This window comes from Pygocentrus nattereri, chromosome 4 (assembly GCF_015220715.1).
Source record: "Pygocentrus nattereri isolate fPygNat1 chromosome 4, fPygNat1.pri, whole genome shotgun sequence".
NCBI classification, from domain to species: Eukaryota; Metazoa; Chordata; class Actinopteri; order Characiformes; family Serrasalmidae; genus Pygocentrus; species Pygocentrus nattereri.
This window is the reverse complement of record NC_051214.1, coordinates 34,366,993-34,393,068: the sequence shown is the minus strand read 5'-3', so window position 1 is coordinate 34,393,068 and position 26,076 is coordinate 34,366,993. Positions and strand designations below refer to the sequence as shown.

The 26,076-nt window shown below is 38.5% G+C and overlaps 1 protein-coding gene across 3 annotated transcripts in view; it reads right to left on the bottom strand.

Moving 5' to 3' along the window:
* The window catches only part of LOC108411811 (1-phosphatidylinositol 4,5-bisphosphate phosphodiesterase beta-1), a 150,958-nt gene that overhangs the window by 69,008 nt on the left and 55,874 nt on the right, over nucleotides 1–26,076 (bottom strand). For all 3 annotated transcript variants that reach the window (XR_005130197.1, XM_017683563.2, XM_017683573.2), the window contains exons 4-5: nucleotides 1,804–1,944; nucleotides 474–553 (exon numbers count right to left, since the gene is read on the bottom strand). Coding sequence is in view for 2 of the 3 variants with exons in the window: in XM_017683563.2 (XP_017539052.1) it covers nucleotides 474–553; nucleotides 1,804–1,944 (221 nt within the window). In the remaining variant the exon portion in view is untranslated. The remainder of the gene's footprint in view (nucleotides 1–473; nucleotides 554–1,803; nucleotides 1,945–26,076) is intronic.

Below are 26,076 nucleotides of genomic sequence, written 5' to 3'. Positions count from 1 at the left end.
CACATGCCATTCAATTTACAAAGTTCTAGAGCTTTAGAATAAAGAGCAAACAAACAAATAGAAGTCAGAACCCAAACATTTTGGGACTCTCTATACAGTATGTACAATATCACAACCATAAAAAGGATGGTGTGAAGTGCTTTTTGTTTGGCATTGATCAAATGCTGCTTCAGTTCATCGCACGCTCTAAAACACTACTTGCTTTGGGGTCGCTAGTCCTGACCATCAATCTTTACTTCTGTGGGCAAAACAAAGATGTATCAAGTTTTACTGTTCGGTATGGAAGGTCCTTCTATGTTACATTTTTATTATTACTGGAGAGATAAGTTCCACTGGAAGAACTGGTAGTCCACATTCTGAGACCTAAGTCTAGACATTCTGAGTCTAAATACATATTTCAGTGGGTGTTTTACATCAGACAGCAATCAAAATGGGGGAAGAAACATGAGGAATCAGAAATAGAGTGTACTCACACTTTTTCTAAACAGGACTCCCGGGACATGTTTTGAGCCAGTAGGTTGGAGGCCAAGCTGAAAAGCTCCTCAGCCCACTCCTACAAACATACCCAATATCAGACATAAACACTTATGACCATAATACTCATGAAAACTCACACTTTGTCTGAAGTACACAACAGAACCACACATAAAACAGCTAACAGTTCATCACAGAACTGATTCTTTATCAGTATTCAGTAAGGATAGTGTGATTTTAGTACAGTATTGAAAAGTCAAAAAAGGAAAATTACAAACATGTCATGGTGTCAGGTTTATGTCCCTGTGTCTCATCTGTGGGTCTCTCACTTAGTCAAAACATAATCTACCCACAAAAGTAGGTATCTGGGTGCATCCTATCAGAGTAAAGAGCTTGGGAAGAGGCAGGGGCTTAAGCTCAGCATGCATCACTGGTCAAACAACATGGCTTTTTTTGTGATGGCGCTTATAAATTCTAGTAGTTCTGACTTTTGGGGCTTGTTGCACCAATATGAGAATATCTGATATTTTTCCATGTTAACATCAGCTGATGCAGATATTGATGCCAAAACAATCACTTAAGAAATGGTGGTATGGGAATGAAGTCTACCCAGATTAGCATTAGAGAGAAGTGTATGGGGGTTATTACTTGTACTTATTAGGGTTAAAAATGCAGAAAATGCAAAAAATGCAGAAAAATGTATAAACATGTAGACATTTTGACATGGTAACTCATCGTTGCTTAAGCTTTTTGCTCTTCCAGTGTCCAATAAATATGTCTTCAAATAATACTTTGAAATATGAGTCAAATCTGTTTTTTAGTTCGATTCCAATATTGTTTTTAAGCAAATATCTTCCGATACTGATATGATTCCAATATCATCACCTTATATATATACTTATATACTACTAACCACTATCGTGGCAGGTTTACGTTCTCTTTGAGAACTTTAACTTACTGAAGCTAAACGAATCTGTGTTGTACATAATTAAGGCTCTATAGACTCGGTATAAACTTTTAACAAAATATTAAAGATTGAATCAGAGAAAATCATAGCAAATGCTAAATGTTATATCTCTAATATACAAATATCTCTTACAGTAAATGATTCTGAATACAGTGCACCAATAAAATGACACTATATTATTGTACATGAGAGTAGAAAGAGCTCATTATATAGGGCTTCTGAATCATGGCTTGTGAGACCTTGAAATTTATGACAATTTATTTTAGATCATTTTTCATTCCAGCAGTTTTTAAAACAGTAATAAACGTTTCCATTCTTCAGTTTGTCACATTTAGTCATCATTTATTAACTTAGTTAATTACCTTGGCCACTTCTTCTTGGAAGGCCATGAAGTTTAGGTAGGTGATGTTGACCATGTCTGGACCAGTCACCACTGTCAGCATTTTGTTCTCTATCTTTCCCACCATTGTGGCCACACCCAGCTGCTCTCGCACTTTAGCATCCTGAAAGAACAGCAAACACATTATGTTATATGTATTATGCATCCAAATGCTGAAGATGGTATTATAGGCACTAAGTCTTAAATTTATTTAAAATTATTTTTCATAATAAAAACACTGAACTTGAAAAAATACTAGAAACAGCAACACAGACCAAACTATCACCGCAAAGAACTAGAAAAATAATTAGCACACCTGTAATCTTTATGAAAAATCTGCATGGTATACCCTTGGTATAAATGTTAGAGGCAGAAGTTAGAAGTTAAAAGTGGCTACTTAAATAAGTGCAATCCACTGAAACTGGCAATAACATTATCTTGGAAATTTACACTGCTGCACTGCTGCACAAAATCAATCACTTTCATTGTGTCATTTTACTTCGTTTTAATGATCAGATTCGTACAGCTAAGGTAGAGAATACCCAGTCTTGATTTGGGCCACAGAGAATACAAATATATGCTTCTTTTTTCACAGCATATAATGGAATATTAACTAAGATGACAGTTGGCACAGGATTAATATAACCTGGGTTTCCTTCTACAGTTCATTTTATAGAAGGTAAAAGGTACTAGACACTTCACTGATGTGATGATGTGATGGTAGTGTGCTGTCTGTAAAAATTAGACACAGTGGATTCATATGGGACTAAAATCACAGAGAAACACCCTTTATACTTACAGTACCCCACCTTCCCATGTAACACTAATCCTGTCCAAATAGTAGTTTAGGCGTAATGTCCATGTTGTATTTATACAGCTCAGTGTGGAAAGTAATGACTACAGACAGCTACTGCTTTGTCATATGACCAGGTGATGTATCATTTAAGGCCACTAGACAGATTTCACCTGACTTGTCATCCGTGGTACATCTTTTTATACATCAGGTGTACTTTAGAAAATCACTGAACATCATAAACATGAATGCTGTTTTCTGAGAATTTTAATAAGCATAATGATGAGTTTGGAACTGGGTTATATCAGAGCTGTTATTTCTGGAATGAAGCAATGATTACCTTGGCTTTAATTTAAATGCTAAATTTGACAGAACAGTGGAAGCACTCAAAAATAGCTGGTTATACTTGATAGCTATAAAACTATTCATATTTTTCCTAGCACAGGCAATGCATAACAATGATATAGCTCTTTTCCCTTTCACCTTGGACCGACTTCCATGTGGCATACCAAACAGTTCTTCCAGCCTAATTAACACAACAAGAAAAACCCTGCAAAGGATTCTGCAGAGGAAGCAAATTAGCTCCCACTAATTTACCCAATCAAACAAAGAGAGTCAGTGTGCTGTGTCACAGTGATAAATGTCCTCTACACGGCCTCAGCTACCCAATCACATCAGACTTTGGCTTCAAGGCTCACCATTCTATTAGCATGCTGAACTTTCTGCGGGAGATGGTTTTTTTTCTCTTTTCTTTCCTGCCACCCTTGGGTTCTCCTGATTTGCCTTTAGTTAATGAGATTTAACACTTTTCAGTTTTGGGGGAAATGCTACTCCTTAACCTCCAGACAGGTCTACTCTGATCTCAGTGGGACTGCTAAGCTGAGTGAAGCTGTGAAGTACACTCAGAGGCTAATGTTACTGGAAGTGCTTCAGAGTTCTACGGTGAATCCACTAGTGCTTCACTGCAGGGCTACAGAGATACTTTCAGACCGGAGCTCCATTTGCATGCTAGGACCATTCCCAGCAGAGCGCTGCTGCAAATTCGCAGCCTCTGATCAGGGCTGCATGACAGACAATGAAAACGAGCTGGACACAGATGCTGTTTCAGGCCTAATCAATAAAGCCAAAACTGCTGATTTAAATGGCAATCAATCACATAAAATGACGGCACTCTAAAAGGCAAGAGAGTCATCCATCTCAGCCTGAAAAATCACAAGCAATTTGTCAGAGAGAAAGGTAATGAGTACCCCCCCTCAAATGATGTTCCTCGGCAGATAATCATGCTTATCATGCATAATCATGTGCAAAAAAAAAAAAAAAAGAAATCACAAGGCTTGCTCATGGCTAATGCCTGAAAAAATATAATTCACTGTGGTGCTGCTCAGAAATCTAGGTTATCAGGGGTCTGATAATTTAGTAGCATTAGTATTTCATGCAACATCCTCCAACTGACATGGTAAGAGCGGAATAATATAAAGACACTTTTAGCAGAGCTTTATGGAGGGGCTGTGGAACCATGTATGTAGGTTAGCCACTGGAATTTAGTAATATTTTTAGCAAAATACAAATCACACTGTTTAACACTGAATAAGCCAAACAAATATTTTTTGGCTAGTGAAAAATCCAGCACCTTACATATCCTCTATAGGCTAAACAGCCCATTGGACTAGTGCCAATCAGAATAAAACTTAATCCTATGTTTAATGTTTAATAAGCTATAGCTAGCTATTTGGACAATGACCTAATATTAGTGACCAAAAGAAAGTGTACACTGTTTTATTGGAAATGATAAAGGGTCTGGAAACGTGGGAATACTGGAAACTGGAAAAGTGTGCTACCTGACCGAGACCGATGTTTTTTTTTTTTTAACATAACAGTTATGTCTGATAGTCTGTACAAGCAGATCTGGGGTTCAAATCAAGCAGCACAACATGGGCCTCATGGGTCTCATAGTTGTGGGCATGGGTCGGGCTCAAGATTCATTTTAGCACTGTATAATAAACTGTAATTTTATTGTTCTTGTGATGTGACATTTGATGATGAACACACTGTTAGAGCAGCGATAACAGAACTTATCTAACTATATTCAGTGCCAAACAGATGTTGTATATATTTATTTATTTGATTTTGTAGCCTTTACAGAAAAGCTGTTGAGGTAATGCTGATTGTTCTCAAACTGCAATAGCTGCTAGTAGTTCATTTCTTTTTACTTTTGCACAACAGTAAAAGGTGCCTTTATAATTCAGTATTTTGCAGTTTGCTTAAAGGAGAAGTTGGTTCGATTTTTGTTTACATAGCCAAAAAAGTTTGTACTTGCACTACATCCAGGCAGAGGCACACTATTTTAATAATAAATGTATTGCTTCTTACATCATCCTTGTGACAGCTTTATCTAATTTATGTCATCGCACAGCAAGACTTCAGTCTCACGCTCATGCAGAACTCTAGTGTACAGATTTAAGTTAATCCAAACAAGCCATCAGCTTCATGTGTCTCTCACTGAAAACAAGCTTTTTATAAGGCTAGCATCAATTTTTATTGCATGATTATTCCTGTATTATCACACTGCTCTCTTTTACAGTGTTGTGTATGTGGTTGCTCTATTAGACTATTTTGGACCTAGCCCAGGTCTTTTCACTCGCACCCATAAACTTAAACATAAACACCCGAAGTTCCAGCCCTGGAAGACACAACTGCTGATGCTATAGTACAGCAAGGTAACACATCCAAAAGTACTCATATTCGAGTTTCATCATTATCCAAATGGAATATCTCAGTGGTGTTCATCAGGTGCAGGATGACCCAAATATCGAAATTCTGTAGAGACAGGGCCCCTCTCTGGCTCTCTGTGCTGTTGCTGTAGCGTGAGCTAACAGAGAATGGAAGAAATAACTCCATGCATGTCCCAAAGCCTGCCTCGGCTGCAGGACTGAGATTTAATTAGTGTATTGGTGTACTGTGAAGACTACTGAAGGCCTCAAAACCCTGTTGCCGTGGCAATGGAAGCACCAAGCTTGGCAGGACCCCAGTGTTCAGAGTTACCCAGTGAGAATGTACCCCCCCGCCCCCCCCAAGATTTCATGTCCTGTGAGCTTACAATAAAAAGAAAGAAAGAAAGAAAAAAAGGAAGAAAGAAAGAAAAAAAAACATGCAGTTCTTGTAAAAAGAATTTATAAAAATAATTTAAAACAAGAGCTATATTATCTCCCCTGCTGGCAAGCGCAATAAAACATCAGATTGTGAGTATATATGTAATGTGATGATCTGTGGGGTGATTTTGCATGATTGACATTACTAAACGACTCAATTAACTATTAAGCGGCAATTTGTGGGCAGGGTTTGTATTTAAAAAGACAACAGGTGAATCAAGCATGGGGATACCTGTGACAGCCTCTGAGGAAAATGTGTAAATGCAGAAATGTGCAAAAGAAATTTTTGTAATGTCAGTGGTGTTTAGAAGGTCATGTTAACCACAGTGTTAGTTAAATCTGCAAATCCTGCCTGAGTCCTGTTTCTCCTCTGTTCTCCTGCAGCAGCAGTTAAAAGGTTTGTCATGATGTTCCATCCAAACAGTTTAAAACATGTCTTTTAAACATGTCAGTTAATCAGCTGACTGTCTGTATTTGCTGTTTGTTGTATGTAAACAAACAAGCTGGGAATCAGTGTAGAAAATGTAATTTAATCCATATCAGCTTCTTATTTGGAAAATTACCATCAGGGTGGTTCAGCATTTAATATTGCAGGATTGTGCAGTGGTATGATTCTATATGCGTGGCAACGCCTCACATCATGCAGTCTGTAATCCTCGTTAAACCTACCCATAATGCTAGATTATGAATGAGCAAATGTGCTATCACCATTCTATTTGCTCGTAAAGATACATTAAGTCTGGCAGTGTGTTTTATGAACTTGACAACCAACTGTAGATGCCTCGCCGATGCTTATCCTGCATTTAACTTCCATTCAACTAAATGTCTATTCGAAAACTAACCCTACCCTTAACCCTACCACAACCCTAATTAAGCCTCATCCTGTCCTTAAACTTAGTCCTGTTACAAATCCTAACCCTAACACTGTTGAGTGTCAGCTTTCGCCTGATAGTTTGCTAATAATTTGAATTTACTGGGCCTTATCCAAAGTAGAACCATATCTGCCATGTTGGAGTGAAAAACAATACCAGCATTCATTTTGCCTTTATTATTCTTTTAACTAATTACAATTCCCAAAGCAGTGCAGTTTTTCAGCCTGGTGAAAGCATAATTAACACAAACAAGCAATTTTCTTAGAAGACAAATACATGTAAATACACAGTGTGTGTGCATTTCCAATGTATGATGGCACCTTTGATTTTACTTTTACTTTGATTTCATTTTTAAAGCATGAAATTGACGTACAGTTTACAACACAAACCCTGAGTCAAAAAAATAATAATTTAATACGTGTATTGTAACATCTATAATTACTGCTCATTAATCTGAAGAAGAGCCTCTTCATTGTGTGACCTGTTGTACGGAAATGGTGTTCGCTCTACCAAACACTAAGTAGTGGTGGATACAACATGTGGCATTACAACATGATGCATTAGGCCACATTCCAAATGAACAAGACTGCTCATTCAGTCAAGCATCTGATAATGAGCAGACTGAGCAATGTCTATTACATGAGCAATATTGTACTAGATGTACTAGATAACTTTCACTTTTTTTCTTGTTAAGGGATCCTGGGCCCCATATTCATGAAGTTTCTCAGACTACGAATGCTGATCTAGGATCAGACTCCTTTCTAAATCACTATAACTCTACTGTCAGGTACTACTAGATCAGCACTCTGAGTAACTCCAGGAATAAAGACCAAGAATTCACGTTTTCAACAAATTCTGTTCTTCCTGACTTGCAGCAGCTTCTTTCATACATTTCCATAATTTAAAGAGGGTGAAAGACGGTGCAATACACACAAGCAAAGAACTGCAGGATGCTATTAATAAATGGAGAGCACAGATTTCGGTGAGCCCTCAAGATATGTTCTCTCATTTAGGACTCCAGCCCTCCAGCACATTACACGCCTTGGCCAGACATGTTTTATACATTAGCTTTTACTATGAAATCATTTATTAGAACCAGAGAGGAGCGAAACCCCAATCCCATTAAAGCCGACGAAGCCATGACTTCCCTGTCTTTCAGTAAATCCCTCTAATGGCATCCTAAAACAGCATGGTCAGACATGCCAGGCCTAATGAACGCGGACAAACTCTGGAGGAATAGCTTTGTAGTTTCTTGTAACAGTCTTCAATAAATCACAATAACTGTTGCTGTCAGCACAGAGGTTTGGAACTAAGTGGGCCGAAACTTCCCCCAAAGGAACTGGCAGAACTGACAGGAAAAGCTGACAGGAAAGTCCTATAAATCAATAAGCCCTGCATAAATACGCATGTTATGTTTCATTTATTCATTTTTTACAAAGTTAAATCCATCCATCCATCCATCCATCCATTTTCTAAGCCGCTTCTCCATCAGGGTCGCGGGGGGGTGCTGGAGCCTATCCCAGCAGTCTTCGGGCAGAAGGCAGGATGCACCCTGGATGGGTCGCCAGTCCATCGCAGGGCAGACAGACAGACACAGACACACTCACACCTAGGGGTAATTTAGCATGTCCAATTGGCCTGACTGCATGTCTTTGGACTGTGGGAGGAAACCGGAGAACCCGGAGGAAACCCACGCAAACACGGGGAGAACATGCAAACTCCACACAGAGAGGACCCCGGTCGCCCGACCAGGGAATCGAACCCAGGCCCTCCTCGCTGTGAGGCGACAGTGCTACCCACCACGCCCAAAGTTAAATCCATTCTATTAAAAGAGCACAAATCCTCTTAATACAGTTTGCCATTCACAGACTCCATTAATTGGATAGTTGACCATCTGAAGTAACAACATCACAGGCAGTATGGGAAGGAAATCACTGCAATCTGATTGGCATTTGGCAAGTGCAGCAGCTTCCAGATGGCATCAGCTCACAAAATATGATAGAATATCTATTGCAAATTCTAAAAAAAGATGAAACTCTGATGATCTAGATTATGACTTCAGCATGTTAGTAAAACACCTTTATTTACTGTGATACAGTGAAATACTTCACAGTCAAGCACAGTGCAGGGAGGGTTTCCGGGTACGCTGAGCATTTCGCTCTGTGATGGCTGGGGTGGTGGCAGGGTGAGCTCTAACATGAATTTATGAATTAATGTTATTTTCCTCTCATGCTTGTGCAGAAATCATTACATTTCAGTCAAAGATTACAAAAGAACATTAATGTTTTCTTTTAAATTGTACAGAATTATGAACCACGCTAAAAATGAACAAGGATTTGAATACATTTGAATAAATTATTTTTGTAAGGTTAAAAAAAGGTCCATTTTGATTTCTAGAGGCTTCATTCATTTCAGAACATTCTATCTGTCTGTGTTAGTTTCAGGAATATAATTTTAGAAGGTAATTTTTGTGAGAGAATGCAAAAATATTGCAAGGGAAAGCAAAACTTTTGTAAGGGAACGTAATGCTTTTTTTTTTTAAAGCGCACTGCCACATGCCACTACGTGTATAATACAGAGTGTACAACAGGAGTGTAGCTCCAATGTTGATCATGTGCATGCTGGGTATAGCCAGAGTGCAAACTTTGAGGAAAATAAGAAAGAAAACTAGACAGAAGGTTCTTTGGGGTGATGCCTCAGAAGAATCACTTTTATTTCTCTAAAGAAGTTTTGAATGAATAGTTCTTCATAGGGTCAGATGAGATGTGCAAGCATGAAATGCCTTCTTTTAAAGTACAGAATATAAGGTTCTATACCAATTCTAGCACCTTATATTCAAATCAATAACCATTTAGTTTGTAACAGTGTAATAATGAAAATTCACAGTATATTTTTATATATAGATCTCAGAGAGGAAGCTCAGCTGCTGCCACACCCAATGCAGACATCAAACCACATCAGCAACAGACATTAAAGAGCTTAGAAAACTGAAAAACATCATTATTCATATTTGACAACTAGATCTTAGCCACAAATAGCTAATAGTTAAATAGCAGGCAGAGGTAACCTTTCTTTGCTGAAAGCAAGTGCTGGGCATATTGAGGCAGTAGGGACGACAGTTTGCGTGGCTCTTTGTGCATAAATCAGCTGGGCAGTGTGGTGATAAACACAGCACGGCAGGAATCACAGAGCACACACACACGCACGCACACACACACGCACACAAGATCCTGCAGCACTGCGGAAAAGGTCAGATCTTTACTAGTCAGCCATCAGCCAATGCTTCACTGACCAAGGAGGTACTGCAGAGTCAATGATGGCTTAACAATCACTCATTCTGATCCTTCATTTAGAGAGTTTAATTAACCTGAAAGCTGCACAGAGGGAACACAGCACTTGCACAGCTGCATCATTCAACCAGAGAACATACATATCAGTGTTCCAGTGGTGAAGAAAAGGTTCTAGTGATCATGTTGGCTTATTATGAAAATTAGAGTAACTGATGTAACATAATAAAAAATACCCTAGACTTAGATCAGTATTGTGTGCTATCTACAGGGCCAGTTAAAAATCATATTCACACAATTTTCTCTCTATAGCAAATGTATTTGATCAGCCAAGACATGTTTGATGTTGAGCTGTGAATTGGAAATCAGACCATGATTTTTGCATGAAACAGGATATTTGGGTGGAGAATGACTGTGGGCGAGAAATGATTGTTTCTTCAGGATTCGATTGGAACATGAAAAGTGGGTGTTCGGAAACGTCCACAGAGTCAGACTGTGATCGTCAGCAGCACCAGTTTGTTTTGCAGAAAAGCCAAAGAAGTATAATAATTATTATTTATTATATACTATAGAACTGAGTCGGAATTTATATATGACCATTTTTCACAATGGAAATTGGTGGGGCATTAGCTTCTGTTACTCCAAAAATCGTGCGTAATTTAAGGTTTGCAGTGGTGGTGATAGGAACCAGACATCTGATGCATTTAATGCTTCTAAAAACTCTCTCACAGAAAGCTATTACATTAAATAGTTTTGAATATGTTCCCTGATGAGAAGAACATTATTTTGGGATAACGTTTTAGCTTATAGCATATTATTTTAAGGAAAAACACATACATTTTTTGTCAACACTGAAAGAAGTAGCGTTAAAACACCAAAAATAAGTGCCAGATATATCTGCTCATCGGTCCCAAAGTGCAACACACATTAGAAAAATATTCTTCTGGGTTCCAAATCCCTAAATCTTACATAGAGCAGCTTTAAACACATTAATGGTGGAGAGGTACATACAAGGTGTTCTATGGTAAAACTGTTCCAGAGGAAAAGCTTCTTATTTCAAACTTACTTGTTAACTTCTAAAAAATCAAAAGACAAGTGTAGGTGTGTCAGTCTTTTTAAATAAAAAAATAAAATAGCCATAATTGCATTGTAGACACCACAACCTCTGGGTCCTATCACCACCCACTAAAGAAAGTCTGAGCCGGTAAAACTTCTCAAGATTTCTCACCAAGCCACTTTCAATGACTCTGTATACATCTTGACAATAGAATTATGTAGATACAGATCCAGGTCAAAATTTCAATGATTTTTTCAGAAAGTAATAACATTATGTGAAATTGTGACACCACTTCTTGCTGGCCAATTTCTGGCCACCAACATTAGTGCTAGCAAATAACATCTTAATCCTTTTACTAAAACATTTGCTTTCATCTATCTGACACCTCTCTGGTACACACTTGGTTCTGATAACATACAGATTTATTATGCACTGTCAATTCCATCATATTTCTTCTCTATGGATCAGTTTTGTCTCAGGGTTTGCTGTAGACGCATGGCTAGTCAAACAATACAGTGTGTCAGGCCAAACTTGTGTCTGACATAAAAATCCTTGACATCTCTCTCAGTGGATTGTGACACAGAGTGAATATGTCCTCCATCCGAAACACTGAACGGAGCTGACAGAACTTGACTGAAATGTTCACCGTCTCTTTATATTGCTCCGCACAACTGTCAGCACTGTCACTATGCGTCGGCCATGAAGAATTTTGTCCGTCTTTTATTAAAGCCGCTTTCCCTCATCTTTTTTTAATGATGTGTCTCCGGACAACGGAACAGGGCATTTACTGATAAGTATTGCGGAGCTTTGAAAAGCATCACTGTGACATTCTCAACGCCCTGCGATCAAACAGCACTTTAGGAAGATTACATAAACCGCGCTTTTCCATTTCAGCATATCTCCATGTCCGCCTAGACAGAAGACTGCAAACAGACAATTATTCTCTCATCAGTAAAGGAAATCTACGCACACAACTGGAGAGCTGTTCTGCTGGAAATGAGGTTCTGCAGAGCAGAGATGAGCAAGGCAGCTGTATGATGCAGTCTAATGACTGCAGAAACATACGTTTTTCCACACCTCCAAAGATCAGTCTAAAAAGATGGTTATTTTTTTCTTCTCACATTCCAGTTAACCCAAACTAGATCCTGTGATGTTGAGGTCAGAGCCCTGGGGTTGCCAGTCTTTTGGTACTGAGAACATAAGCCACTTTGTTTGACAATTATGTCTTGATCTTCAGGGTGTTTGGGGTTGCCATCTTCCTGTAGAATGAATTTATTCCTAACCCAATGTTTTCCAGACTATTAAAATCTGTATTTATCTGCATTTGTGTAACATCACCAAATCCAGATGATGTTACACATTCAAAGACTGATGTTTGATTGAAGGTTGTAAATATGGTTTAGAACACCCTTCATTGCCTCGGCGTGCACATACTGACTTGTGTTCCTCCCAAACATCTCAAATTTAGTCTCATCAGTCTATAAACCCTTTGTCCACATCATAGATGTCCTGTTTCAGTGTTGTAGGGTAAATTTTCTACTTTTTTGTCTATTTCCCTGTCAGTACAGATTCTTGACAGTTACACATCCTTATAGTGTTGACTTCTCTTCTCAGAGAGGAAGGACGGACAGAAACACCTGTGGATTTTTTAAGATCTGAAACAAGAGTGGAGCTGGATTTTCTCCTCTCTCTCAAAAATTAAAACAAACATAATGAGTGGACAAAAATTAATGAGTGGACAAATTAAATACTGAAAGATCTGATATCAAACTTTTGAACTGGAGGCTTTGACACTAAACAATGAATAAACTGCAATAAAATGTACTGGTTGTTTGGACTGGAAACTGAAAAAAATGAAATGGTGGTCTCTGACTTTTGCACAGTGTGCCACATTATTTATTTTTTTTATTTCTATTAATTGTTAGGCTTGAGATTTTCTGTTTTTTCATGTTTAAGAAATCTGATGGATCAGAACTGTCAATCAAACTTGACACTGGGTTATATTAGAACTAAAATGAAAAATTCACTAAAACCACTGGGATCTGTTTAATTTTGGCCAATATTACTGTTTAATAATGTTTTTCTACTTAAAATAGAGGACAAAAATGTTCATATTGGTCAGGCGCTACTCCATCATTAATGAAAAGATGCTTTTCCCAACAAAGAAATTTTAACATTTCAGTTGTTATCACCATCCCTAGTGTTTAAAGCAATTCATTATTTTTTAGTATGATCGTTCTAATGGCTGATAAGAAATACAGAAGCCTCTAAGACACCTAAAGCATCCTTGCAGGTATGTCTGATTAGAAGAGCTTCACTTAGCATAATCAACAGTGGGCAGGAGGCAGAGTACCAGGCTGGACTGGGAGCAGTACATGAAAAATATGCATTTACAAGGACATAGAAGTGTAATTATGCCATACAGCATTGCGACAAGGCCACATCGCCATACGGCCACTGCAGAATAAACTCTGCAGTCGTAATGAGTCTTGGCACCAATTCTTGCTAGCGCATGAGAAAAAAGTCAACTTATCACTGTGTAAGAACACCATAAAGGTGCTCTAAAGTAAGAATTGACAAATTGTATTTCATGTGATTAAATCAAGGGAAATACAAAACGAAGAAATTACATTCCTTCAGAAACACAGTCGTGGCACTGCAGATATGGACAACTGAGCACTGACCGATCATTAACCCTGCAGAATCAGCAGCGGCTAATGCTAGGCACAGTCCTCAGGGCATTGTCCAACACCAGAATAACTCCCACAGAAAGTTAAATGTAAATGATAATTTATGCCAAGTCATGGTCCTGTTTGTTCTTCACATTCAAAATAAACTTTCCTATGGGACATTTATCTGCCATTAAAGGGCACATACAGAAAGCAAAATTCTCTCACTTTTTTGAAGCACAAGAATTTTATGTCATATGTAAACACTGTTTCAAAACGTACCATTCACTCCCCAGTCCATAGTTCAAAAACTTTAACTTCACTACTTACAACTCACTACTTTACAACTCAATGCATTTGGGCATGTAGAGGTGGTCAAGACAAATTGCTGAAGTGCAGACCGAGCATCAGAATGGAGAAGAAAGGTTATTTCAGTGACTTTGAACGTGGCATGGTTGTTGGTGCCAGACAGGCTGGTCTGAGTATTTCAGAAACTGCTGATCTACTGGGATTTTCACACACAACCAAAGTGTGCCACGAAGAATATCAGTTCTGAAGGCAAAAGGGGGTCCAACCTTTTACTAGCAAGTGTACCTAATAAAATGGCAGGTGAGTGTATATCAGTCTTACAGGCATCCTAACAAACAACCCAATAAAGTGTAAGGGATTAAGTAAGATTGGAAAACGGTTACATAAATATTAATCATGACTGTTTTTGGTTCAAAAACAAAAATAAATAAAACAAGTGGATAGCAAATTAGATAAACCACTTACATAGGAGGGTCTGTAAAAAAAAACAGCTTTTAAGTCATAAGGCTGAGAAGTCAAGCGGTATCACTTTATTGTTATACTGTTTTATAATTGTGTACAATTGTTACATAATTACACATTTAATTTCACAGTAACAGTAAGTTACACTGTGAATTACTTTCATATTCAGTTTACATTCTGTAGGAGAGTGTCAAGTCTGCACTGCTGACTTTTCCCATTTGTTTTGATGTCAAGAAATGACAAATGTGGCAAAAATGTAAAGGATTTCTTTCCATGAAGCATGACTTTTATAACTAACTTTTCATCCAGTTCAAATCATAACAGAACATTCCCTCTGTGGGCAGTCTTAGAGGCCCGGTCTTGTGACTGGAAGTTTGCTGGTTCGATCCCCAGAGCCAATAGTACATGACAGAGTTGTGTATGTGGTGTTTCACTTCACGGAGGGGTTAAATACAGAGGTGAAATTTCCCTGTTGTGGGACTAATAAGGGTCACTTAATCTAATAATCTCTTCTGCTTACATACTGAAATGTGGTATCTATCAAAAACTTTGACAGAACCTCTCTGCTTGTTTCAATTAACTGACAAATATCAAATTGCAACATATTTTTGCTACTGCTGGTGATAATTGCAACTAAGGGTTAATAGGTGGTCTTGTGACCAATATCAAGGGAGCATATAATCACTCTGTCTACGCTGTTCAAAAGAGGACTGATGCTCCAAGTACATCTACAATTATTTCAATGTAGAACTGAGCAGACTGAGTCTGCCTGGTTTCACCAATTACACTGATAAAGGCTTATCTTTAAAGGAAATCTCACTCTCCTACAAACCTGTAGCGAAAACCTTTTGTTGAAGAAAAACTTGTGCTGCACATTCTCCAGCACAATCAGGAGGCAATATCAGCAGGAAAATGTGGCTAGTGAAAAGCACACATGGTTCCTGATTACAATAATGACTCTGGCAAACTAAGACAAAAGAAATCATGCATGTACAATGTGCATGACCAGACATTCAGTAGCTTTCTGCTTGACCAAATAGTTTCCTGAAGAAAGTCAAGTGTAACCTGAGAAAACTTTGGAGAAAGTACATTACAGCAGCAGTAGCAGCTATCCTGATCAGCAAGCCTGTAATAAAGAGGCTCAGTATGTACTAAAGGCCATTTTAACTTTCATACACAATTTTAGGCTGCTTTTGTGTGACTGCTGCAGCTTCAAGAACTACTAGCCTGCACAGGTTTTGTGGTTGATCCAGGATCCATTTGATATGTTAAAATTTTATTAATTGCATATTATTGTTTTTCAGTACTGTAACAACACTTTTAGTTTTTCACATTGAATTTCAGAGAGCCAGAAATTGCAGACAAAAAGCTGAAACAGTTTGCCTTTAGTATGCCACATCCACCATCCAGTGGTGTTGATTTTTTTCTCCTTTGTTTTTGTCACTACAAAGCTGGCTCACTATGTTCCTGGATCAAACCCAAAACCTCTGCAGGCCTACAACACCACAAGTTGCAAACATTCACACGAAATCAGCCACAGGCTTCAGGAGACGTGCTTTGTCCAGTCATGGACTGTCAGCCAAGGAGATCGAACCAGCAACCTTCCGGTCACAGGGCTAGTTCCCTAACCTCCAGCCCACAACTGCCCCCATTCTCTTCTTTCTTCTTTATAATTCTTTTTTGTGCATTGGATCTGCATGGGTCTGCCACTGCCAAGACACAGGTAAATGTGGCTACTTTGCAGCTGTTCATTCTCCAACTGTACTAGGTAAATCATTTATGTGGTGGCACTTGTTGACGGCTGCAGCATGTGACTGAAAAGCTGTTTTGAACTGAAGGACACATGTTTCCCCTGGTTTCCACTCAGCAAAAAACAGATCCAAATGCTTACTGAGATATGTTACAGACTCCAGCCTTAGGTGATAGCTTGAGCGATTTGGGACCCAGCTGAGGTTTATTCGAGGAATTCTTCCAAGAACAAATGGGTAAAAACAGGAAACAGATACAGAATCACATGCAAGAGCTGGACATTGTCACAATAAAGAGAACAACTGCTGCTGTATGAACTCCCTTTACTACTGAGGATATGTGTCAAATGGCCTGCCACTGTAAACAGTGACTTTTTTACAAGAGAAATAAAAATGAATTTGAAAATAAACAATGACCTTAAGTGTTACCATCTGCTTCAGACTGTGACAAAAATGCTCTCAAATAAGGGTATAAGCTGTGGGCTGAAGTGTGGTTGTTTTGCTGAGAGGATTGGTGTTAATGAGAAGTGACACTTAGGCTCCAAGTCATGGATATCCCACATGGCCATACCCTGATTTAAAAATTTTTTTGCAAAGAATAACGCAGTTATGACAACATCCACCTAATGTTCTAACAACGAGAACGAAAATAATTATACATCTACTTTTACCCTGCGGTAAATAAGGTACTGAACTGTCACTGTGGTGGTACTATAAAGGGTATGTTAGTACTCTGAGTTAGGGAACACATCTGTACCATATTCTAATATGACCTTAAGATCACTGTTGTACCTTTTAAGGCACATTGACATTGTTTGTACCTTGTATTTTTGTAGGACCTCGCAGACGTGCAGGCACCTCAAGCAGGTCTTCACTAGAACACTACCTTTAAAAGAATCTTTCCAGCTGAATCTTCTCAGCGTTTTACATTTGATAACTTCTGACTTCCAACATTTTGCTATTCATTAGCTCTCATAATCAGATGTCACTTTGTACAAAGATGGGCCCATCTGTTCTGAGCGAGTAACTGAGTGAGTCCATCTGTAAACGTGCCGTGCCAACTTCACACACTCGGACAGGAAACAGCCTTAATGGGACATCTGCGTATGATGCACTAGTGTTTGAGGAAAGGCTCTATCTGCTCATATGTTAGAGTGCTTACACAGCCTCTCTGCAGGCTAGTATAACCAAGCATGGAATTCACACATTTTCACAATGTCTGATCAAATTCAAAGAACTATGACCTCCCATGTGAAACTCAGAGGTAGATCTGTACACAAAAAATGAAGTAATTAAGGTGGCATTTTAACATTCTAGTTAGGACTGCATATGAGAGAATGCCACAACACAGTTACACTGCTATGTACTTATCACAATTCACAATATGCCTTCCAATATACTAAAAACACACTGACGATTAAGGATTAGTCTGCATTATTTTTCCCTTAAATTATTTGTCAGATCATGTGAGCATACTCATTCACCCAAATGCCCCAAAACATCTATGGTTAGTCAGGATGCTCACAACAAAATATTCAGTTTTGGGTTAGATGCTCATTTGCATATTGCACCCACCTGCAATGTCAGTACTGCAAAAGTTGGCTGTGATAAGGATAAGGGAACAATGTTTTGTGCAGTCTAGCATTCAAACCTGTATGTGTATATATAAGTATGACGTCATTTATTGATCAAATTCCAAGTCACAAAATGACAGAAGTGTATTAGTACAGACAGATGACAAATTAAAGGAAAAACCAACCAAAGTGTCTTTAAAGTGCTTTAATGTGCAGGGGGCATATTAGTTCAACAAGTTCTACAAATCTCTAAAACTGTAATGGAAAGAGAGGACACCACTCTTCCAAAAGATTTTTCCTCAATTGATGCTTTGATGATGGTGGTGCAGAGAATGGTCTTATATGTTGGTTCAAAATTTAAACAGATGTGTAATTGGGTTATGATTGATGACTGTGAACACTAAGAGTATAGGATGTACATAATTTTCTTACTTTTCGTACATACTTATCAAAACCATTCAGTGACCAGTGGAGGGAGCATTGAACAGAACACAGAGGATAGTATGATGTTAACTGCTAAACTGTATCATGCAATACACCTGTTTCTATACTCCAATAGCACTGCTGCAACACACACTAACAAATCAGTGTTACTGCAGTGCTGAGAATATCACGGAAATAATGCCCACTTTCTGGTGGCCCTACTGAGGTCCTGACCACTGAGAAACAGGGTAAAAGGGGCCTAACAAAGCATGCGGAGAAGCAGTTGACATTCAGCATCTGCTTACCATGTAAGTGAAACAGGAAGGTGTAATTAATGAAGTGGCCAGACAGTTTATAGTGTATAGTGTATAGTGTATATAGTGAGCTCTATTGATAGCCCATATCATATGGGCTCTATTGATAGCCTTTGGGGGCAGTTGTGGGCTGGAGGTTAGGGATCTGGCCCTGTGACCAGAAGATTGCCGGTTCAATCCCCAGGGCAGTCCATGACTGAGCTGATCTTGAGCAAGACACCTAACACCCAACTGCTCCCCGGTTCCATGGATAGGGCTGCCCACCGCTCCGGGCAAGTGTGCTCACTGCCCCCTAGTGTGTTCACTAGTGCGTATGTAGTGTTTCACTTCATGGATGGGTTAAATGCGGAGGTGGAATTTCCCCGGAGGTGGAATTTCCCCGGGTGTGGGATCAAAAAAGTATCACTTAATACTTAATATACACCACTGCCTATAATTTGGGATGTGTACATGCAGTAGCTAAGTGTGAAGGGAAAGCAGGAAATGAATTTGGATCATTGGATGTGACAGAATTTAATTTGCAATTTCACATTTAAGTCGACATACAAGTTGAAGAGGCACTGGAGGAATACTGAGATACATTTTGTGTACATCCCTAAACATTCATCTCTGACTAATACACTGTTTCACTGTGATGCTACTGTCTAGACAAATTTGTTCAACTTTATGCAGACAGCAGAAATGACAAACAAATGCCTTGGTGTTCTGGCCCACAGTGGTGAGTGTGATCAGCCTTTCAGTCGGCATATTTCCTGTGGAGAAAAACTACCAATCAGACTGATATATGGGAGCAAAAATGCAGACACATGCCACTGCGACTACTGCTCACAACAAACATCCCCACAAGCTATTTTTTGAAGTCCAAAAGGATGTAGCAGAATTCAAAGTCATCTAGGTTCCCAAGAAAATATCCAACAGGGCATTTCAAGTCACTGCATTCGTATGCAAAGAGCTAGACACGTTCATTAAGATTATTCATTAACATGAAAACAGCTGAGAGCCCTGAAGCTCTACTGTCCACCAGTCACTCACACACTTCAAATTAAAGCAGGGGCCAAGCTCTGAAAGGCCTTTTCTGCTGCCTTGCAATTACAATGCAGCTGAAAACTAACAAAAAAAATCAAGTTCCTTTATTTATATCATTACTCAATTTGTTTAATGTTAATTATGCAATGAAAATTGATTTCTAAGCCTTTCTTTCAAAGTAGGGCTAGAATAAACAGTTATCTAACATTGCTAAGATGTAAACTGTCATTCAGAGAGGTGTAATGTGAAATGCTCCATTCTAGAGAAACTTTAGGTTTCTCTACAATGCACCACTTTGCATCATACCACTCTGAATGACTTTTTGTTTACCTCTCATGTCTCGGCACATGCTGATATTTGGGAAGAAAATTGTAAAAAAAATTGTCCTCTTTAACTCTATGCACAAGAGAAATATTGTTCCGACTGTGGTATATAGCAGGTGTATTACATTCTATTCCACTACAAAGGGATTTCTGCTGGGTAAAAAAAAATACTGCTTCAAAATGGTTAATTCCTGAAGAAAAGCCATCTTAAATAAACTGAGATCAGAGAGGCCAGTGAGGGCTGGATTTGGCCCCAGATGAAATACAGGGCCAGAGCCCATTCTTAACAACTTTGTGCCTTTTGATTCGTTCTGAATTGCTCCCGGGAGTGTGGCCGTTTCTAAGAGATAGAGCGGCAAGCGCCTATTCTCCTTCTCTCCCTCTGAGATTTATGACTTGAATTCAATCAAGCCAGCAGCCGGGGCCTGTCCGCTTCACTGAGCGTGATGGAGGAGTTAAGAAAGGTCAAAGGTCATGCCACTGCTATCATTACACCAATGTATCCCATCAACCATCTCACAGTAAACTGCGTGTGAAATAAGGTCTGCTAAAAATGGATGGAATAATGGAGAGGTGGACTGCCTCTAATAAGCCTGCGAGCTACAGGCAAGAGAAAATGCTTTAGAGGGACAGAGAGAGGCATCATAATTTGATGTGCTAGCCTCCATCTATACAAAATCACACAGTAGATTCAAGCACAAGGTTTCCAATGCATGATATGGAGGAAATAAACAAATATATTGCATATGCAGTTTGTGCATTATATATGTGTGTTTTTTTAATAATGTGCTTTAAAGCCATAGGCCTGATACTTTAGCATAGCTAGAAAGTGGTCTATTTAGCACAGTTAGATTAGCCTTAAATGGTCTGCCTTAATCAGCTCATAAAAATGTTAATGTTCATGTCTGAAAACACCTGACAAAACATTTACAAATATTTAAAAACACAATGTTAGTTAGAACCAGTAAAACCCAGGCTGTAGGCAATATCAAATAAAGTTTAAAAAAGACCTTTGCTGCCAGATAAGGATAACATCTCTGCCTGGTGTAAAAATATCATGAAGACCACCCACCTAGATCCAAGACATTTCATCTTCATAAGAGTTTTTGTATGTATGAAGTAAAAATCATTATAATAAGGGACATAGTGGAGGGTAAATGCACATAAACACCACTTGCATACCCTTTTTCTGTTGTTTACCATTTTAATCGTTTACATACAGATTTTCTAGAATTCACTAACTTATTCTAAGCAGTTCTTCACCTTCTTGCTATTTGGGATTCCTAAACAATTAAAAGATGAATTCTCATTTTAAACTGAACATACTGAAGTGTGAAAGGAGCCAAAGAGTTCACAGAATGCCACTTTGCAGGCAGTATGCAACACTTCCAACACTAAATAGAACCAAATAACAATACCCAACCCTAACCAGGATTGACAACGTAATGATGTGGGGGGCTGGGGGCACTCGTGGCAGCCAATGAAATTTCTGTGGGGGCTACTGCCCACCCCTAATGTCACTGCACTGTGCAATCATTAAAACCTTTATTTTACAGGCATTACTAGCATATACAATACACAGGGAAAAAAATGCAGCTCACATTAATGCTTTTTTAATATCAGATTTTTTTTGTTAAAACTGAATATAGCAGCATTACTGGGTCAGGAATGTAAAACCAGCAAACCCTGCAAAGCTCAAAGTAGTAACTTACAAGGTGGAACTTATGGGTCAGATTTTACAGGAGTTTTTTGGACCATGTTGTATGTCTTTGCAAATTAACGTCACATGCAGCGGCTCAAAAAGAAGGTCCAGCTCGATGTTTAGATCTCAAATTCAAAATTATATTGATGAAGATATGATAATTCATTTACATCCTCAAAAGTCACATTCTTCTCCAAGTTTTGACTAAGTTTTCGAACAATACTCTTTCACTGTAATCACAAACATCAGATTCATGCACTTGGGAATGGGGTCCAAAGCACAACTGACATTACAAAACATTTCTTCCAATCTATGCATGCAAATACACATTTCCACCAAAGAGGCCTCCAAATCCTCAAATCTTAAAGTGATGAAAAGATATGCTTGGTTTACACATATAGTTCTGTAATTAGCGGTCTACTACCTTATTACTGCTTGCTTTATTATACTGTTGTAATCGTACTTATACTATGATATTGAAAAATACAAATTTTTTGTTTGTCCTACATACATATATATATATATATATATGTATATATAAAAAGCCTGAGCCTGTGTGTGTGTTTATTATATATATATATATATATATATATATATATATTATATATATATATATAATAAACACACACACGTACATATACATATATGTATATATGTATACATCCAGATGCTGAGGCTCAGTGTGCAGAGGTCACCAACTTTCTGCAGAGTCCACCACTACAGATCTCTGAAATTCATGCGACCTTCAGATTAGCTCAAGAACAGTGCATAGAGAGCTTCATGGAATGGGTTTCCATGGCCAAGCAGCTGCAGCAAAGCCTTACATCACCAGTCGCAATGCAAAGAGTTGAATGCACCGCCACTGGATTCTAGAGCAGAGGAGACATATTCTCTGGAGTGACAAATCACGCATCTCCATCTGGCAATCTGATGGACGAGTCTGGGTTTGGCGGTTGCCAGGAGAATAGTACTTGTCTGACTGCATTGTGCCAAGCGTAAAGTTTGGTGGAGGGGGGATTATGATGTGGGGTTGCTTTTCAGGAGTTGGCTCGGCCCCTTAGTTCCAGTGAAAGGAACTCTTAATGCTTCAGCACCAAGAGATTTTGGACAATTACTTGCTTCCAAAGTTTGGGGACAGCCCCTTCCTATTCCAACATGACTGCGCACCAGCGCACAAAGCAATGTCCATAAAGACATGGATGAGCGAGTTTGGTGTGGAAGAACTTGACTGGCCTGCACAGAGTCCCGACCTCAGGCTGATGGAACACCTTTGGGATGAGCAGAGCGGAGACTGTGAGCCAGGCCTTCTCATCCAACATCAGTGTCTGACCTCACTAATGCTCTTCTGGAAGAATGGTCAAAAATTCCCATAAACAAACTCATAAACCTTGTGGAAAGCCTTCCCAGAAGAGTTGAAGCTGTTATTGCTGCAAAGGGTGGGCAGACATCATATTAAACCCTATGGATTAAGAATGGGATGTCACTCAATCTCATATATGTGTGAAGCCAGACAAGTGAATACTTTGTATAATATATACACACAGACACACACACACACACACACACACACACACACACACACACACACACACACACACACGCACACACACACGCACGCACACACGCACGCACACACGCACACACATACATGTATTATTTAGAAAACAAAGCCCACCCAAGCAAGCAGCCATAGCTTCAGTTTCAGCATCATTCTAAACTCATTGACCTTTAGTTAAAAGTTCAAGATGTGGAGTCACACAATCTCACATTTCATTCATCCTGAATCAAACAGCGCAAAGAAGTTTTGAGCAGAGGGAAAAGGGGAATTGCTCAGCTTGTCTGGTGAAGACGGCTCTGGTAGATTGAGCGTGTCGTGGAGAGGTGGATGAAAGGCATAGTGGGGATCTACGCTCCTTGATGGGTTTGAAGTGGAGCTGCTTGACAAGGTCCACAACTGTCTCAGTCCACTTCTTTACTCTCATTAAACCATTCTCTCCTTCTCCATTGCTATAGCAACAGCCTAACAAGACAGACCTTTCACCTGCCTGCCCCCTTCCTTCTCACCTTCCAACTGTGAGGTGCAGAATAAACCCTCTAACAAACTTCCCAGGAGTGTAAAGGCAGTTTATCATACACGCACTGGTTGAGATTCGTGGCAACATTAGACTGAGTCTTCTGCTAAGGCACTGACTGGCAGTGCTGAAGGAAAGCAGCACAGAGCAGATGTCCTCGGCAGGAGTGCTTGTCAAGTTCACTTTCCAAATGAACAGAGATTTCTCATAAAAATATGGTTTGCATTTAAAGCTGTTGTCAGCTCAAAGCTTCTTTTAGACTGGTTATAAGACTCTAATAATCTGTTAAATGATTAAGAGCTTTAGTTAATGCAGAGGGATTTAATGTACTCCATTCTGCAGAGGGTTACAGGGTCTGTTAGTCTTCTGCACGGCTCACTGATCTCTCAATTCACTCAGTCTTTTTTTAAACTATTAAGCCTCAACTGTAATAATACTGTTTATAGATTTTAGGCACCTGAACATTTTTTATTTAAAAAGCTATGTATCTGGTCAGTAAGTATTCGCTCAAAAAACTTTAAAATAATTACAAATAGTGTTTGTCAAATCATTTTCAAAGCCCAGTATTGATTGTAATTATAATGATAATTATGATTAGAATGCAATAACTGTATATAGTAATGCAATAATGCAAAATTTTGTTATGTTAAATCAAGTGTGCTGGTGAATTGGGAATTTAACAAATCCATGTAATGGCTGGAGGTGTCAAGGAAATATTCAGAATCAAATTTTGTTAATAAGTCTAGCTAAGAAGATATGAAATACTTTATTCAGGTGATATTGGTGAGGATATTACATAAGATAATACACTTGCATAAGACAGAGGAAAGCCAAAGGAAAATGAGTGAAAAAAGCAGGAGTGGAAAAATTACTTAGAGTGGAAAGTGGGAAATATTACTATACAAAACAAGATTTCTATTAGCCATGCAAGACTTGACAGACCACCAAGACTGTCACCATCAGATAAGCAGCACTTAATGCTTTCATCTTTGAGAGAGTGGAGAAATCGAGGTGCTTCAGAAGAAATCCACAGGTGTTTCTGTTCATCCTTCCACTGAGAAGACAGCTCAAGACTATGAGTCCGATAGGATGTGTAGCTGTCAAGAAGCTGCAATCACAAATCAAACAAAGAAACTGCTGGTGTTCTCAGAACAATGGCCTAACCACCCCAGATGATCACTGCATATGCTTGGGATTACTTTGATTGTGAGAAGCAGAAAATACAACCAATTTCTAAGACTGAACTTTAGAGGTGTGAAAAAATATCTCTGCAGATTTCTTTGAAAAACTGAAAGCAAGGCTGCTGAAAAAAATGAAAGCTGTAATAAAGGCAAGGCAATACTGACTTTGTTGAATTTGTATAATTTTCTGTGAAATAGATTTTCTGCTTTCCGACAATATAAATAATAACTTGTATTTAATGGCTGTTTTGACTGGAAATGCAAAAATAACGGGTGGTCTTTAACTTTTGCAAAGTTAGGTAGCTGCATACTGTCCAATAAAACTAATTTATTGCTGATGCTAATTTCTTCAAAATATCTCAGTAAGCTAGGTAAATTATTCATGCCACTAGTTCTTAAAACCAGCTAACACATTTTTGTAGTTTTATTGAATTATTACCATTATTTGAACCATCAAAAGTCTTCCAGGCTGAAGCTCAGAGGCTTGCATTGTACATGTTTCTATAACAGTATTTGTGACTGTAGCCCTTTCATTAAAATACAGCTTTAAAATGGCTTTTAAATCAATGCTTTCAGCAGACTATGCTGACCAGTGTTTGCAGGACACCTATGGATATTTAACAAGCAAATAAAGCAATTGTAGAAAGTGGAAAGTTATAGCTCCCCTCCACTGAAACTAAAATAACTGCGAGACTATATTGCTGCTGTCGGAACAAAACCTTGCATCTCCATTTTTGTTGCTTTTCTGTTTTTTTCACAATTGAAAATGACAAGTTGCCTTTTACATTGTGCGTAAATTTTATGAAGAACGGAGCAAAAGAAATGGTCCAAAATTACCCGGAAAGCATCTGGTTCCATTAACTTACATTACAAGTAAAGTATGTTTTTTCCTACTTCTATGAAGTTATCATTTTGGAGATATGAAGTTTGATCTGACATCAGCAATATAATTATATATATAATATGTACACGCTGATTGACTGGAGCAGTCACTGCTCTCACTGAATGGCCATGAAAAAAAATGTATTCACCTTATGGAAATTTTGTGGTTTTGTTCATGCGAATGCTGCATGGTGTGCAGTAATAAAGACCTTCCGATGAAGCTTTGCTTCAAAGCTTTCTGCTTTGTAAATAGAATCTTTTTATTCAGGGTGAATTTCAAGCATATGAGCCAAATGTGTTTAATAGCGATTAACTGCATAAAATATGGCATAAACCTAATTATTGAACTAACATTCATGAAGATCATGATTCATGAAGATCTCTACTCTAAAAACCAGCTTCAATACAAAACA